This window comes from Oncorhynchus mykiss, unplaced genomic scaffold (genome assembly GCF_013265735.2).
Source record: "Oncorhynchus mykiss isolate Arlee unplaced genomic scaffold, USDA_OmykA_1.1 un_scaffold_212, whole genome shotgun sequence".
NCBI lineage: Eukaryota > Metazoa > Chordata > Actinopteri > Salmoniformes > Salmonidae > Oncorhynchus > Oncorhynchus mykiss.
In genome coordinates, this window is record NW_023493683.1 from 517,254 (window position 1) to 533,678 (window position 16,425).

General features: G+C 45.8%; 1 protein-coding gene across 3 annotated transcripts in view; it reads left to right on the forward strand.

The window, feature by feature from the left end:
* Positions 1-8,335, forward strand: part of LOC110513555 (pre-mRNA 3'-end-processing factor FIP1) — a 42,379-nt gene extending 34,044 nt beyond the window's left edge. For 2 of the 3 annotated variants that reach the window (XM_036972917.1, XM_036972916.1), the window contains exons 15-19: positions 1,939-1,962; positions 4,077-4,163; positions 5,576-5,702; positions 6,980-7,264; positions 7,827-8,335. In XM_036972917.1, coding sequence (XP_036828812.1) covers positions 1,939-1,962; positions 4,077-4,163; positions 5,576-5,702; positions 6,980-7,264; positions 7,827-7,968 — 665 coding nt within the window. In that variant the 3' untranslated portion in view covers positions 7,969-8,335. The remainder of the gene's footprint in view (positions 1-1,938; positions 1,963-4,076; positions 4,164-5,575; positions 5,703-6,979; positions 7,265-7,826) is intronic. The other variant, XM_036972918.1, reaches the window with a different exon arrangement.
* The last annotated feature ends 8,090 nt before the right edge of the window (positions 8,336-16,425 follow it).

Sequence of the window (16,425 nt, forward strand, 5' to 3'; positions counted from 1 at the left end):
TATAGGATGAGTCCCAATGGGACCCAATCTGGCCTATATAATGCATTTCTTTTAAGCAGGGTCAATAGGGCTGTGGGCAAAAGTAGTGCACTATGTAGGGAATAGGGTGTCATAGGGCTCTGGTCTAAAGTAGTGCACTATATATAGGGAATAGGGTGCCATAGGGCTCTGGTCTAAAGTAGTGCACTAGATATAGGGAATAGGGTGCCATAGGGCTCTGGTCTAAAGTAGTGCACTATATAGGAAATAGGGTGTCATAGGGCTCTGGTCTAAAGCAGTGCCCTATATAGGGCTCCAGTTGGGAAGCACCCATTTATGAACTTGATCCAAAGTTTGATTGATATTAGGGCCGGTACGATACCAGTATCGCCATCCTCGTTAGTATCGTGGCAAGGAAACACAAAGCAGATTGAATTGATTGATTGTCGGAAACAAACATCATTATGTCGGAAACAAACATCATTATGTCGGAAACAAACATTATGTCGGAAACGAACATCATTATGTCGGAAACGAACATCATTATGTCGGAAACAAACATTATGTCGGAAACGAACATCATTATGTCGGAAAACAGCCCTGATGTTGGAAACAAACATCATTATGTCGGAAACGAACATCATTATGTCGGAAAACAGCCCTGATGTCGGAAATGAACATCATTATGTCGGAAAACAGCCCTGATGTTGGAAACAAATATCATTATGTTGGAAAACAGCCCTGATGTTGGAAAACAGCCCTGATGTTGGAAACAAATATCATTATGTTGGAAAACAGCCCTGATGTTGCCTGATGTTGGAAAACAGCCCTTATGTTGGAAACTAACATTATTATGTTGGAAAACAGCCCTTATGTTGGAAACTAACATTATTATGTTGGAAAACAGCCCTGATGTTGGGAAACAGCCCTGATGTTGGAAAACAGCCCTGATGTTGGAAAACAGCCCTGATGTTGGAAACAAATATCATTATGTTGGAAAACAGCCCTGATGTTGGAAATCAGCCCTGATGTTGGAAACAAACATCATTATGTTGGACAACAGCCCTGATGTTGGAAACAAACATCATTATGTTGGAAAACAGCCCTGATGTTGGAAACAAACATCATTATGTTGGAAAACAGCCCTGATGTTGGAAACAAACATCATTATGTTGGAAAACAGCCCTGATGTTGGAAACAAACATCATTATGTTGGAAAACAGCCCTGATGTTGGAAAACAGCCCTGATATTGGAAACAAACATTATGTTGGAAAACAGCCCTGATGTTGGAAAACAGCCCTGATGTTGGAAAACAGCCCTGATGTTGGAAAACAGCCCTGATGTTGGAAATCAGCCCTGATGTTGGAAACAAACATCATTATGTTGGAAAACAGCCCTGATGTTGGAAATCAGCCCTGATGTTGGAAAACAGCCCTGATGTTGGAAACAAACATCATTATGTTGGAAAACAGCCCTGATGTTGGAAACAAACATTATGTTGGAAAACAGCCCTGATGTTGGAAACAAACATCATTATGTTGGAAAACAGCCCTGATGTTGGAAATCAGCCCTGATGTTGGAAACAAACATTATGTTGGAAAACAGCCCTGATGTTGGGAAACAGCCCTGATGTTGGGAAACAGCCCTGATGTTGGAAAACAGCCCTGATGTTGGAAAACAGCCCTGATGTTGGAAAACAGCCCTGATGTTGGAAAACAGCCCTGATGCTGGAAAACAGAGTCACATTGTATTTATTTTCCAAGCTACAGAACACCATATTTGACATCCAGCAGGTTTTTAAAGCACCAAACAGTTTAGTCTTTTACGATACTGCTGTCGTCTCGGCCGTCGTTGATATGGGAAGTATTTTAACTCCACATGGAAGTTTTTTTTAGGTGGGTACACACTGATATGTTCACACAATATTGTAATAATCGATCATGTTTATTGTCCCTCAGGTGGTTTCCCTCCTCCTATGACAGGTATGTCATCACTACAGTATATCCTCACAGTATATCACTACAGTATATCCTTCTCCTCCTCACTACAGTATATCACTACAGTATGTCCTCATCACTACAGTATATCCTCAACACAACAGTATATCACTACAGTATATCCTCCTCCTCATCACTACAGTATATCACTACAGTATATCCTCCTCCTCCTCACTACAGTATATCACTACAGTATATCCTCCTCCTCACTACAGTATATCACTACAGTATATCCTCCTCATCACTACAGTATATCACTACAGTATATCCTCCTCATCACTACAGTATATCACTACAGTATATCCTCCTCATCACTACAGTATATCACTACAGTATATCCTCCTCATCACTACAGTATATCACTACAGTATATCACTACAGTATATCCTCCTCCTCCTCACTACAGTATATCACTACAGTATATCACTACAGTATTTCCTCCTCCTCACTACAGTATATCACTACAGTATATCCTTCCCCTCCTCACTACAGTATATCACTACAGTATATCCTCCTCCTCACTATAGTATATCCTCATCACTACAGTATATCACTACAGTATATCACTACAGTATATCCTCCTCATCACTACAGTATATCACTACAGTATATCACTACAGTATATCCTCCTCCTCATCACTACAGTATATCACTACAGTACATCCTCCTCCTCATCACTACAGTATATCACTACAGTATATCACTACAGTATATCCTCGTCCTCCTCACTACAGTATATCACTACAGTATATCCTCCTCTTCCTCACAGTATATCACTACATTATATCCTCCTCTTCCTCACAGTATATCACTACAGTATATCACTACAGTATTTTTTTTTAATTTTTTTTATTTTATTTCACCTTTATTTAACCAGGTAGGCTAGTTGAGAACAAGTTCTCATTTACAGCTGCGACCTGGCCAAGATAAGGCATAGCAGTGTGAACAGACAACACAGAGTTACACATGGAGTAAACAATTAACAAGTCAATAACACAGTAGAAAAAAGGGGAGTCTATATATACATTGTGTGCAAAAGGCATGAGAAGGTAGGCAAATAATTACAATTATGCAGATTAACACTGGAGTGATAAATGATCAGATGGTTATGTACAGGTAGAGATATTGGTGTGCAAAAGAGCAGAAAAATAAAAATAAATAAATAAAAACAGTATGGGGATGAGGTAGGTGAAAATGGGTGGGCTATTTACCAATAGACTATGTACAGCTGCAGCGATCGGTTAGCTGCTCAGATAGCAGATGTTTGAAGTTGGTGAGGGAGATAAAAGTCTCCAACTTCAGCGATTTTTGCAATTCGTTCCAGTCACAGGCAGCAGAGAACTGGAACGAAAGGCGGCCAAATGAGGTGTTGGCTTTAGGGATGATCAGTGAGATACACCTGCTGGAGCGCGTGCTACGGATGGGTGTTGCCATCGTAACCAGTGAACTGAGATAAGGCGGAGCTTTACCTAGCATGGACTTGTAGATGACCTGGAGCCAGTGGGTCTGGCGACGAATATGTAGCGAGGGCCAGCCGACTAGAGCATACAAGTCGCAGTGGTGGGTGGTATAAGGTGCTTTAGTGACAAAACGGATGGCACTGTGATAAACTGCATCCAGTTTGCTGAGTAGAGTGTTGGAAGCAATTTTGTAGATGACGTCGCCGAAGTCGAGGATCGGTAGGATAGTCAGTTTTACTAGGGTAAGTTTGGCGGCGTGAGTGAAGGTATAGTGAGTGAAAGTATATCCTCCTCCTCATCACTACAGTATATCACTACACTATATCCTCATCACGACAGTATATCACTACAGTATATCCTCCTCCTCATCACTACAGTATATCACTACAGTAAATCCTCATCACGACAGTATATCACTACAGTATATCCTCATCACAACAGTATATCACTACAGTATATCCTCATCACTACAGTATTTCCTCCTCTTCCACACTACAGTATATCCTCATCACTACAGTATATCACTACAGTATATCCTCATCACTACAGTATATCACTACAGTATATCACTACAGTATATCCTCCTCCTCCTCACTACAGTATATCACTACAGTATATCCTCATCCTCTCTGTCTCCAGGTGGCTACCCTCCTCCTATGCCAGGTGTGGTGTCTCCATGGCCTCCTATGATGGACCAGTCTAAACAGTGGGACTACTACCCTCCAGGTAAACCAGTCTAAACAGTAGGACTGCTACCCTCCAGGTAAACCAGTCTAAACAGTAGGACTGCTACCCTCCAGGTAAACCAGTCTAAACAGTAGGACTGCTACCCTCCAGGTAAACCAGTCTAAACAGTGGGACTGCTACCCTCCAGGTAAACCAGTCTAAACAGTAGTACTGCTACCCTCCAGGTAAACCAGTCTAAACAGTAGTACTGCTACCCTCCAGGTAAACCAGTCTAAACAGTAGGACTGCTACCCTCCAAGTAAACCAGTCTAAACAGTAGTACTGCTACCCTCCAGGTAAACCAGTCTAAACAGTAGTACTGCTACCCTCCAGGTAAACCAGTCTAAACAGTAGTACTGCTACCCTCCAGGTAAACCAGTCTACCCTCCGGGTAAACCAGTCTACCCTCCAGGTAAACCAGTCTACCCTCCAGGTAAACCAGTCTACCCTCCAGGTAAACCAGTCTACCCTCCAGGTAAACCAGTCTACCCTCCAGGTAAACCAGTCTACCCTCCAGGTAAACCAGTCTACCCTCCAGGTAAACCAGTCTACCCTCCAGGTAAACCAGTCTACCCTCCAGGTAAACCAGTCTAAACAGTAGTACTGCTACCCTCCAGGTAAACCAGTCTAAACAGGAGGACTGCTACCCTCCAGGTAAACCAGTCTAAACAGTAGTACTGCTACCCTCCAGGTAAACCAGTCTAAACAGTAGTACTGCTACCCTCCAGGTAAACCAGTCTAAACAGTAGGACTGCTACCCTCCAAGTAAACCAGTCTAAACAGTAGGACTGCTACCCTCCAGGTAAACCAGTCTAAACAGGAGGACTGCTACCCTCCAGGTAAACCAGTCTAAACAGTAGTACTGCTACCCTCCAGGTAAACCAGTCTAAACAGGAGGACTGCTACCCTCCAGGTAAACCAGTCTAAACAGTAGTACTGCTACCCTCCAGGTAAACCAGTCTAAACAGTAGTACTGCTACCCTCCAGGTAAACCAGTCTACCCTCCAGGTAAACCAGTCTACCCTCCAGGTAAACCAGTCTAAACAGTAGTACTGCTAGCCTCCAGGTAAACCGAAACAGGAGGGTGGTATAGACAATGTATTTATTTAATGTGATCAGCGGTAGATCTGTGTAATAGCAGAGTTTAAAGGTCATATCTGATTGAGCTGACCTATGCAGCGGTTACCGTGACAACGATCTTGGTGAACACAGGAGCATTGCCCTTTTTAAAAAGGGGTCATAGCTGACGAAGCAGGATCAGATTGAATCCCAGCCTTTACTCTCTGTTAGTCAGCGCCTCTACAAACTGTTTTTGGGGTTTCAGCTAATGTTCTTTTACTCTAGTGATCAGTCAATCAATAACCAATCAATCAGTCTGACCTGATGTTCTTTACTGTACGACTACCCATCAGGACCGGGACCGGGACCAGGACCCAGACGGGAGGACAAGAGGGAGAAGGAGAGAGAGAGACCCAGGGAGAGACCACATGAGAGGGAGAGAGAGCGAGAGCACAGCCCCTCCACTATGGCTTACAACAGGTTAGTCGAGGACGATGCAGGCCACAGCGGGTTAGTCGAGGACGATGCAGGCGACAGCGGGTTAGTCGAGGACGACGCAGGCGTCAACGGGTTAGTCGAGGATGACGCAGGCGACAGCGGGTTAGTCGAGGACGACGCAGGCGTCAACGGGTTAGTCGAGGACGACGCAGGCGACAGCGGGTTAGTCGAGGACGACGCAGGCGGCAGTGTTCTCCTAACAGTATATCTTCCCCCACTGTCCCTATCCCAGTACCGGGCTCGGACCAGTGGTCCTCTGCTCGCTAACACAAGTGACCGCATTCCTTGGCAAGGCACAAACCAGTTGAGCTATAGAAACATATTGAATACGATAGCTAGCTGTGGAGTGCGCTTACAGCACATTCTTTTTTTAATATATATATATATATATATATATTTATTTTGTTTTGAATTTTACTCCCTTTTCTCCCCAATTTCGTGGTATCCAATTGTTTTTGTAGTTACTATCTTGTCTCATCGCTATAACTCCCGTACGGGCTCAAAAATTCAAAAAAAAAAAATAAATAGCGATTTAATAAATGCCTTACCTTTGATGATCTTCTTCAGTTGGCACTCCAATAGGTCCCAGTTACATCACAAATGGTCCTTTTGTTCGATAAAGTCCTTCTTTATATCCATAAAAACTCAGTTTAGCTGGCGCGCTTCAGTCAATAATCCACCGATTCACGCGCATGGAAACACTACAGCCACAATGGGAGCCTCTTAGAAAAACTACAACTTCTTGCTAATTTTTCCAAAACTCAGCCCGAAACTCTTTCTAAAGACTGTTGACATCTAGTGGAAGCCCTAGGAATTGCAATCTGGGAGGACTTCGCCTCATAAAAAACATGAAAGACATTGAAAACAGTGGTAGGCTGAAAATTCTTTTTTTTTTTGATGGGTTTGTCCTCTGGGTTTTCGCCTGCCATATCAGTTCTGTTATACTCACAGACATTACTTTAACAGTTTCAGAAACTTTAGAGTGTTTTCTATCTAAATCTACCAATTATATGCATATCCTGGCTTCTGGGCCTGAGTAACAGGCAGTTTACTTTGGGCACGCTTTTCATCCGTACATGAGACATGAAAATACTGCCCCCTACAACGACCGACAGATTGACACAACTCATCTCACTGTCCAATCAGAAAAGATCTGTTTAACAACGACCAGATTGAACAGTGAGTTGTTTCAATCAGAAAAGATGATTAGTCATGTCACTGTCCAGCGTCCAATGAGATATTCTGTCTGGTCTCCATAGTGACGAGGAGCGGTACCGCGGTTACCGGGAGTACCAGGCGGAGCGTGGCTACAGCGGCGGTGGTGACCGCGGAGGAGGTGACCGCGGAGGAGGGGAGCGTGGAGGCGTAGACCGTGGAGGTGACCGTGGAGGGGGGGAGCGTGGCGGTGACCGTGGGAGTGGTGGTGAACGTGGTGGTGGAGGCGGGGAGCGTCACAGAGACAGGTCGAGCCGTGAGAAGGAGGAGAGACACAGAGAGAGAAGACACAGAGAGAAGGAGGAGGGGAGACACAAGTCATCACGCAGGTACGCCCCACACTCACTCACTCACTCACTCACTCACACACTCTCTCACTCACTCACTCACATTATTTCACCTCTTTGTTGTATCAGAATCAGAACTGTCTTCCTTTTCTCTCTCTCTCTCTCTCTCTCTCTCTCTCTCTCTCTCTCTGTCTCTGTCTCCTCTCTGTCTGTTTCTCTCTCCCCCTCTCTCTCCCTCTCTCTCTCGGTCTGTCTCTCTGTCTCTCTCCCCCTCTCTCTCCCTCTCTCTCTCGGTCTGTCTCTCTGTCTCTCTCCCTCTCTCTCTCGGTCTGTCTCTCTGTCTCTCTCTCCCTCCCCCTCTCTCTCTCTCCCTCCCCCTCTCTCTCTGTCTCTCTCCCTCTCTCTCTCTCTCTGTCTCTCTTTGTCTCTCCCTCTCTCTCTTTGTCTGTCTCTCTCTCCTCTCTGTCTCTCTCTCCCTCTCTCTCTCTGTCTCTCTCCCTCCCTCTCTCTCTCCCTCTCTCTCTCTCTCTCTCTCTCTCTCTCCCTCCCTCCCTCCCTCCCCCCCTCTCCCTCTCTCTCTCTCCCTCTCTCTCACTCTGAGCAGTAGCAGCAGGAGGAGACATGATAGTGAAGAAGGAGACGGTCACAGGAGACACAAACACAAGAAGAGCAAGAGGAGCAAGGAGGGCAAGGAACCTAGTGATGACATGGGAGGAGACCAGGAGAACCAGGACACCATGGAGTGATAAAGAGAACACCCTCCTCTCCCTCTGTCCCTCTTCATCTCTCTCTCTTTGTCTACATGGGAGGAGACCAGGAGAACCAGGACACCATGGAGTGATGAAGAATACACCCTCCTCTCCCTCTCCTCATCTCTCTCCCTCTGTTTCCCTCTATATGTCCCTCCATCTTTCTCTCTCTCCTCCCTCCCTCAGAGCACTGTTGTAGTTGATCATGCTCAGAGGTCGTTGTTGTTTACCCGTTCCCTTCGTAGTCATGACGATCATAAACAACCCTCATCTTCTGTCATTTATTTTCGTCCCTCTATTTTCTTAACCAAACACCTCGCTGAAAGATGTCAATTTGTTGAATTAAAAAACAAGCTTTTGATAACTTATGTGTGTTGGGTGGTTTCTGTGTGTGGCTGGTTGGTGTGTGTGTGTGTGTGTGGCTGGTTGGTGTGTGTGTGGCTGGTTGGTGTGTGTGTGTGTGGCTGGAGGTGTGTTACTCTACAGTCTACTATCAGGGTAGTGACCATGCTGGAGGTGTGTTACTGTACTCTACAGTCTACTATCAGGGTAGTGACCATGCTGGAGGTGTGTTACTGTACTCTACAGTCTACTATCAGGGTAGTGACCATGCTGGAGGTGTGTTACTGTACTCTACAGTCTACTATCAGGGTAGTGACCATGCTGGAGGTGTGTTACTGTACTCTACAGTCTACTATCAGGGTAGTGACCATGCTGGAGGTATGTTACTCTACAGTCTACTATCAGGGTAGTGACCATGCTGGAGGTGTGTTACTCTACAGTCTACTATCAGGGTAGTGACCATGCTGGAGGTGTGTTACTGTACTCTACAGTCTACTATCAGGGTAGTGACCATGCTGGAGGTGTGTTACTGTACTCTACAGTCTACTATCAGGGTCAGTGACCATGCTGGAGGTGTGTTACTCTACAGTCTACTATCAGGGAAGTGACCATGCTGGAGGTGTTACTCTACAGTCTACTATCAGGGTAGTGACCATGCTGGAGGTATGTTACTCTACAGTCTACTATCAGGGTAGTGACCATGCTGGAGGTGTGTTACTCTACAGTCTACTATCAGGGTAGTGACCATGCTGGAGGTGTGTTACTCTACAGTCTACTATCAGGGTAGTGACCATGCTGGAGGTGTGTTACTGTACTCTACAGTCTACTATCAGGGTAGTGACCATGCTGGAGGTGTGTTACTCTACAGTCTACTATCAGGGTAGTGACCATGCTGGAGGTGTGTTACTCTACAGTCTACTATCAGGGTAGTGACCATGCTGGAGGTGTGTTACTGTACTCTACAGTCTACTATCAGGGTCAGTGACCATGCTGGAGGTGTGTTACTCTACAGTCTACTATCAGGGTAGTGACCATGCTGGAGGTGTGTTACTCTACAGTCTACTATCAGGGTAGTGACCATGCTGGAGGTGTGTTACTCTACAGTCTACTATCAGGGTAGTGACCATGCTGGAGGTGTGTTACTGTACTCTACAGTCTACTATCAGGGTAGTGACCATGCTGGAGGTGTGTTACTCTACAGTCTACTATCAGGGTAGTGACCATGCTGGAGGTGTGTTACTCTACAGTCTACTATCAGGGTAGTGACCATGCTGGAGGTGTGTTACTCTACAGTCTACTATCAGGGTAGTGACCATGCTGGAGGTATGTTACTGTACTCTACAGTCTACTATCAGGGTAGTGATCATGCTGGAGGTGTGTTACTGTACTCTACAGTCTACTATCTGGGTAGTGACCATGCTGGAGGTGTGTTACTCTACAGTCTACTATCAGGGTAGTGACCATGCTGGAGGTGTGTTACTCTACAGTCTACTATCAGGGTAGTGACCATGCTGGAGGTGTGTTACTGTACTCTACAGTCTACTATCAGGGTAGTGACCATGCTGGAGGTGTGTTACTCTACAGTCTACTATCAGGGTAGTGACCATGCTGGAGGTGTGTTACTCTACAGTCTACTATCAGGGTAGTGACCATGCTGGAGGTGTGTTACTCTACAGTCTACTATCAGGGTAGTGACCATGCTGGAGGTGTGTTACTGTACTCTACAGTCTACTATCAGGGTAGTGACCATGCTGGAGGTGTGTTACTGTACTCTACAGTCTACTATCTGGGTAGTGACCATGCTGGAGGTGTATTACTCTACAGTCTACTATCAGGGTAGTGACCATGCTGGAGGTATGTTACTCTACAGTCTACTATCAGGGTAGTGACCATGCTGGAGGTGTATTACTCTACAGTCTACTATCAGGGTAGTGACCATGCTGGAGGTATGTTACTCTACAGTCTACTATCGGGGTAGTGACCATGCTGGAGGTGTGTTACTCTACAGTCTACTATCAGGGTAGTGACCATGCTGGAGGTATGTTACTGTACTCTACAGTCTACTATCAGGGTAGTGACCATGCTGGAGGTGTGTTACTCTACAGTCTACTATCAGGGTAGTGACCATGCTGGAGGTATGTTACTCTACAGTCTACTATCAGGGTACTGACCATGCTGGAGGTGTGTTACTCTACAGTCTACTATCAGGGTAGTGACCATGCTGGAGGTATGTTACTGTACTCTACAGTCTACTATCAGGGTAGTGACCATGCTGGAGGTATGTTACTGTACTCTACAGTCTACTATCAGGGTAGTGACCATGCTGGAGGTGTGTTACTGTACTCTACAGTCTACTATCAGGGTAGTGACCATGCTGGAGGTGTGTTACTCTACAGTCTACTATCAGGGTAGTGACCATGCTGGAGGTGTGTTACTCTACAGTCTACTATCAGGGTAGTGACCATGCTGGAGGTATGTTACTCTACAGTCTACTATCAGGGTAGTGACCATGCTGGAGATATGTTACTCTACAGTCTACTATCAGGGTAGTGACCATGCTGGAGGTGTGTTACTCTACAGTCTACTATCAGGGTAGTGACCATGCTGGAGGTGTGTTACTCTACAGTCTACTATCAGGGTAGTGACCATGCTGGAGGTATGTTACTGTACTCTACAGTCTACTATCAGGGTAGTGACCATGCTGGAGGTGTGTTACTGTACTCTACAGTCTACTATCAGGGTAGTGACCATGCTGGAGGTGTGTTACTTTACAGTCTACTATCAGGGTAGTGACCATGCTGGAGGTATGTTACTGTACTCAACAGTCTACTATCAGGGTAGTGACCATGCTGGAGGTGTGTTACTCTACAGTCTACTATCAGGGTAGTGACCATGCTGGAGGTGTTACTGTACTCTACAGTCTACTATCAGGGTAGTGACCATGCTGGAGGTGTGTTACTCTACAGTCTACTATCAGGGTAGTGACCATGCTGGAGGTGTGTTACTCTACAGTCTACAATCAGGGTAGTGACCATGCTGGAGGTGTGTTACTGTACTCTACAGTCTACTATCAGGGTAGTGACCATGCTGGAGGTGTGTTACTCTACAGTCTACTATCAGGGTAGTGACCATGCTGGAGGTGTGTTACTCTACAGTCTACTATCAGGGTAGTGACCATGCTGGAGGTATGTTACTCTACAGTCTACTATCAGGGTAGTGACCATGCTGGAGGTGTGTTACTCTACAGTCTACTATCAGGGTAGTGACCATGCTGGAGGTATGTTACTGTACTCTACAGTCTACTATCAGGGTAGTGACCATGCTGGAGGTGTGTTACTCTACAGTCTACTATCAGGGTAGTGACCATGCTGGAGGTGTGTTACTCTACAGTCTACTATCAGGGTAGTGACCATGCTGGAGGTATGTTACTCTACAGTCTACTATCAGGGTAGTGACCATGCTGGAGGTATGTTACTCTACAGTCTACTATCAGGGTAGTGACCATGCTGGAGGTGTGTTACTCTACAGTCTACTATCAGGGTAGTGACCATGCTGGAGGTATGTTACTGTACTCTACAGTCTACTATCAGGGTAGTGACCATGCTGGAGGTATGTTACTGTACTCTACAGTCTACTATCAGGGTAGTGACCATGCTGGAGGTGTGTTACTGTACTCTACAGTCTACTATCAGGGTAGTGACCATGCTGGAGGTGTGTTACTCTACAGTCTACTATCAGGGTAGTGACCATGCTGGAGGTGTGTTACTCTACAGTCTACTATCAGGGTAGTGACCATGCTGGAGTTATGTTACTCTACAGTCTACTATCAGGGTAGTGACCATACTGGAGATATGTTACTCTACAGTCTACTATCAGGGTAGTGACCATGCTGGAGGTGTGTTACTCTACAGTCTACTATCAGGGTAGTGACCATGCTGGAGGTATGTTACTCTACAGTCTACTATCAGGGTAGTGACCATGCTGGAGGTGTGTTACTGTACTCTACAGTCTACTATCAGGGTAGTGACCATGCTGGAGGTGTGTTACTCTACAGTCTACTATCAGGGTAGTGACCATGCTGGAGGTGTGTTACTCTACAGTCTACTATCAGGGTAGTGACCATGCTGGAGGTGTGTTACTCTACAGTCTACTATCAGGGTAGTGACCATGCTGGAGGTGTGTTACTCTACAGTCTACTATCAGGGTAGTGACCATGCTGGAGGTATGTTACTGTACTCTACAGTCTACTATCAGGGTAGTGACCATGCTGGAGGTGTGTTACTCTACAGTCTACTATCAGGGTAGTGACCATATTGGAGGTATGTTACTGTACTCTACAGTCTACTATCAGGGTAGTGACCATGCTGGAGGTATGTTACTTTACTCTACAGTCTACTATCAGGGTAGTGACCATGCTGGAGGTGTGTTACTGTACTCTACAGTCTACTATCAGGGTAGTGACCATGCTGGAGGTGTGTTACTCTACAGTCTACTATCAGGGTAGTGACCATGCTGGAGGTGTGTTACTCTACAGTCTACTATCAGGGTAGTGACCATGCTGGAGTTATGTTACTCTACAGTCTACTATCAGGGTAGTGACCATGCTGGAGATATGTTACTCTACAGTCTACTATCAGGGTAGTGACCATGCTGGAGGTGTGTTACTCTACAGTCTACTATCAGGGTAGTGACCATGCTGGAGGTATGTTACTCTACAGTCTACTATCAGGGTAGTGACCATGCTGGAGGTGTGTTACTGTACTCTACAGTCTACTATCAGGGTAGTGACCATGCTGGAGGTGTGTTACTCTACAGTCTACTATCAGGGTAGTGACCATGCTGGAGGTGTGTTACTGTACTCTACAGTCTACTATCAGGGTAGTGACCATGCTGGAGGTGTGTTACTCTACAGTCTACTATCAGGGTAGTGACCATGCTGGAGGTGTTACTGTACTCTACAGTCTACTATCAGGGTAGTGACCATGCTGGAGTTATGTTACTCTACAGTCTACTATCAGGGTAGTGACCATACTGGAGATATGTTACTCTACAGTCTACTATCAGGGTAGTGACCATGCTGGAGGTGTGTTACTCTACAGTCTACTATCAGGGTAGTGACCATGCTGGAGGTATGTTACTCTACAGTCTACTATCAGGGTAGTGACCATGCTGGAGGTGTGTTACTGTACTCTACAGTCTACTATCAGGGTAGTGACCATGCTGGAGGTGTGTTACTGTACTCTACAGTCTACTATCAGGGTAGTGACCATGCTGGAGGTGTGTTACTCTACAGTCTACTATCAGGGTAGTGACCATGCTGGAGGTGTGTTACTCTACAGTCTACTATCAGGGTAGTGACCATGCTGGAGGTATGTTACTGTACTCTACAGTCTACTATCAGGGTAGTGACCATGCTGGAGGTGTGTTACTCTACAGTCTACTATCAGGGTAGTGACCATGCTGGAAGTGTGTTACTCTACAGTCTACTATCAGGGTAGTGACCATGCTGGAGGTGTGTTACTCTACAGTCTACTATCAGGGTAGTGACCATGCTGGAGGTGTGTTACTCTACAGTCTACTATCAGGGTAGTGACCATGCTGGAGGTGTGTTACTCTACAGTCTACTATCAGGGTAGTGACCATGCTGGAGGTATGTTACTGTACTCTACAGTCTACTATCAGGGTAGTGACCATGCTGGAGGTGTGTTACTGTACTCTACAGTCTACTATCAGGGTAGTGACCATGCTGGAGGTGTGTTACTGTACTCTACAGTCTACTATCAGGGTAGTGACCATGCTGGAGGTGTGTTACTCTACAGTCTACTATCAGGGTAGTGACCATGCTGGAGGTGTGTTACTCTACAGTCTACTATCAGGGTAGTGACCATGCTGGAGTTATGTTACTCTACAGTCTACTATCAGGGTAGTGACCATACTGGAGATATGTTACTCTACAGTCTACTATCAGGGTAGTGACCATGCTGGAGGTGTGTTACTCTACAGTCTACTATCAGGGTAGTGACCATGCTGGAGGTATGTTACTCTACAGTCTACTATCAGGGTAGTGACCATGCTGGAGGTGTGTTACTGTACTCTACAGTCTACTATCAGGGTAGTGACCATGCTGGAGGTGTGTTACTGTACTCTACAGTCTACTATCAGGGTAGTGACCATGCTGGAGGTGTGTTACTCTACAGTCTACTATCAGGGTAGTGACCATGCTGGAGGTATGTTACTGTACTCTACAGTCTACTATCAGGGTAGTGACCATGCTGGAGGTATGTTACTCTACAGTCTACTATCAGGGTAGTGACCATGCTGGAGGTGTTACTGTACTCTACAGTCTACTATCAGGGTAGTGACCATGCTGGAGGTATGTTACTCTACAGTCTACTATCAGGGTAGTGACCATGCTGGAGGTGTGTTACTCTACAGTCTACAATCAGGGTAGTGACCATGCTGGAGGTGTGTTACTGTACTCTACAGTCTACTATCAGGGTAGTGACCATGCTGGAGGTATGTTACTCTACAGTCTACTATCAGGGTAGTGACCATGCTGGAGGTGTGTTACTCTACAGTCTACTATCAGGGTAGTGACCATGCTGGAGGTGTGTTACTCTACAGTCTACTATCAGGGTAGTGACCATGCTGGAGGTATGTTACTGTACTCTACAGTCTACTATCAGGGTAGTGACCATGCTGGAGGTGTTACTCTACAGTCTACTATCAGGGTAGTGACCATGCTGGAGGTACGTTACTCTACAGTCTACTATCAGGGTAGTGACCATGCTGGAGGTATGTTACTGTACTCTACAGTCTACTATCAGGGTAGTGACCATGCTGGAGGTATGTTACTCTACAGTCTACTATCAGGGTAGTGACCATGCTGGAGGTATGTTACTGTACTCTACAGTCTACTATCAGGGTAGTGACCATGCTGGAGGTGTGTTACTGTACTCTACAGTCTACTATCAGGTTAGTCACCATGCTGGAGGTATGTTACTCTACAGTCTACTATCAGGGTAGTGACCATGCTGGAGGTGTGTTACTCTACAGTCTACTATCAGGGTAGTGACCATGCTGGAGGTACAGTCTACTATCAGGGTAGTGACCATGCTGGAGGTGTGTTACTCTACAGTCTACTATCAGGGTAGTGACCATGCTGGAGGTGTGTTACTGTACTCTACAGTCTACTATCAGGGTAGTGACCATGCTGGAGGTGTGTTACTCTACAGTCTACTATCAGGGTAGTGACCATGCTGGAGGTATTACTGTACTCTACAGTCTACTATCAGGGTAGTGACCATGCTGGAGGTGTGTTACTCTACAGTCTACTATCAGGGTAGTGACCATGCTGGAGGTGTGTTACTCTACAGTCTACTATCAGGGTAGTGACCATGCTGGAGGTGTGTTACTCTACAGTCTACTATCAGGGTAGTGACCATGCTGGAGGTATGTTACTGTACTCTACAGTCTACTATCAGGGTAGTGACCATGCTGGAGGTGTGTTACTCTACAGTCTACTATCAGGGTAGTGACCATGCTGGAGGTGTGTTACTCTACAGTCTACTATCAGGGTAGTGACCATGCTGGAGGTGTGTTACTGTACTCTACAGTCTACTATCAGGGTAGTGACCATGCTGGAGGTGTGTTACTCTACAGTCTACTATCAGGGTAGTGACCATGCTGGAGGTGTGTTACTCTACAGTCTACTATCAGGGTAGTGACCATGCTGGAGGTACGTTACTCTACAGTCTACTATCAGGGTAGTGACCATGCTGGAGGTGTGTTACTCTACAGTCTACTATCAGGGTAGTGACCATGCTGGAGGTATGTTACTGTACTCTACAGTCTACTATCAGGGTAGTGACCATGCTGGAGGTATGTTACTGTACTCTACAGTCTACTATCAGGGTAGTGACCATGCTGGAGGTGTGTTACTGTACTCTACAGTCTACTATCAGGGTAGTGACCATGCTGGAGGTGTGTTACTCTACAGTCTACTATCAGGGTAGTGACCATGCTGGAGGTGTGTTACTCTACAGTCTACTATCAGGGTAGTGACCATGCTGGAGTTATGTTACTCTACAGTCTACTATCAGGGTAGTGACC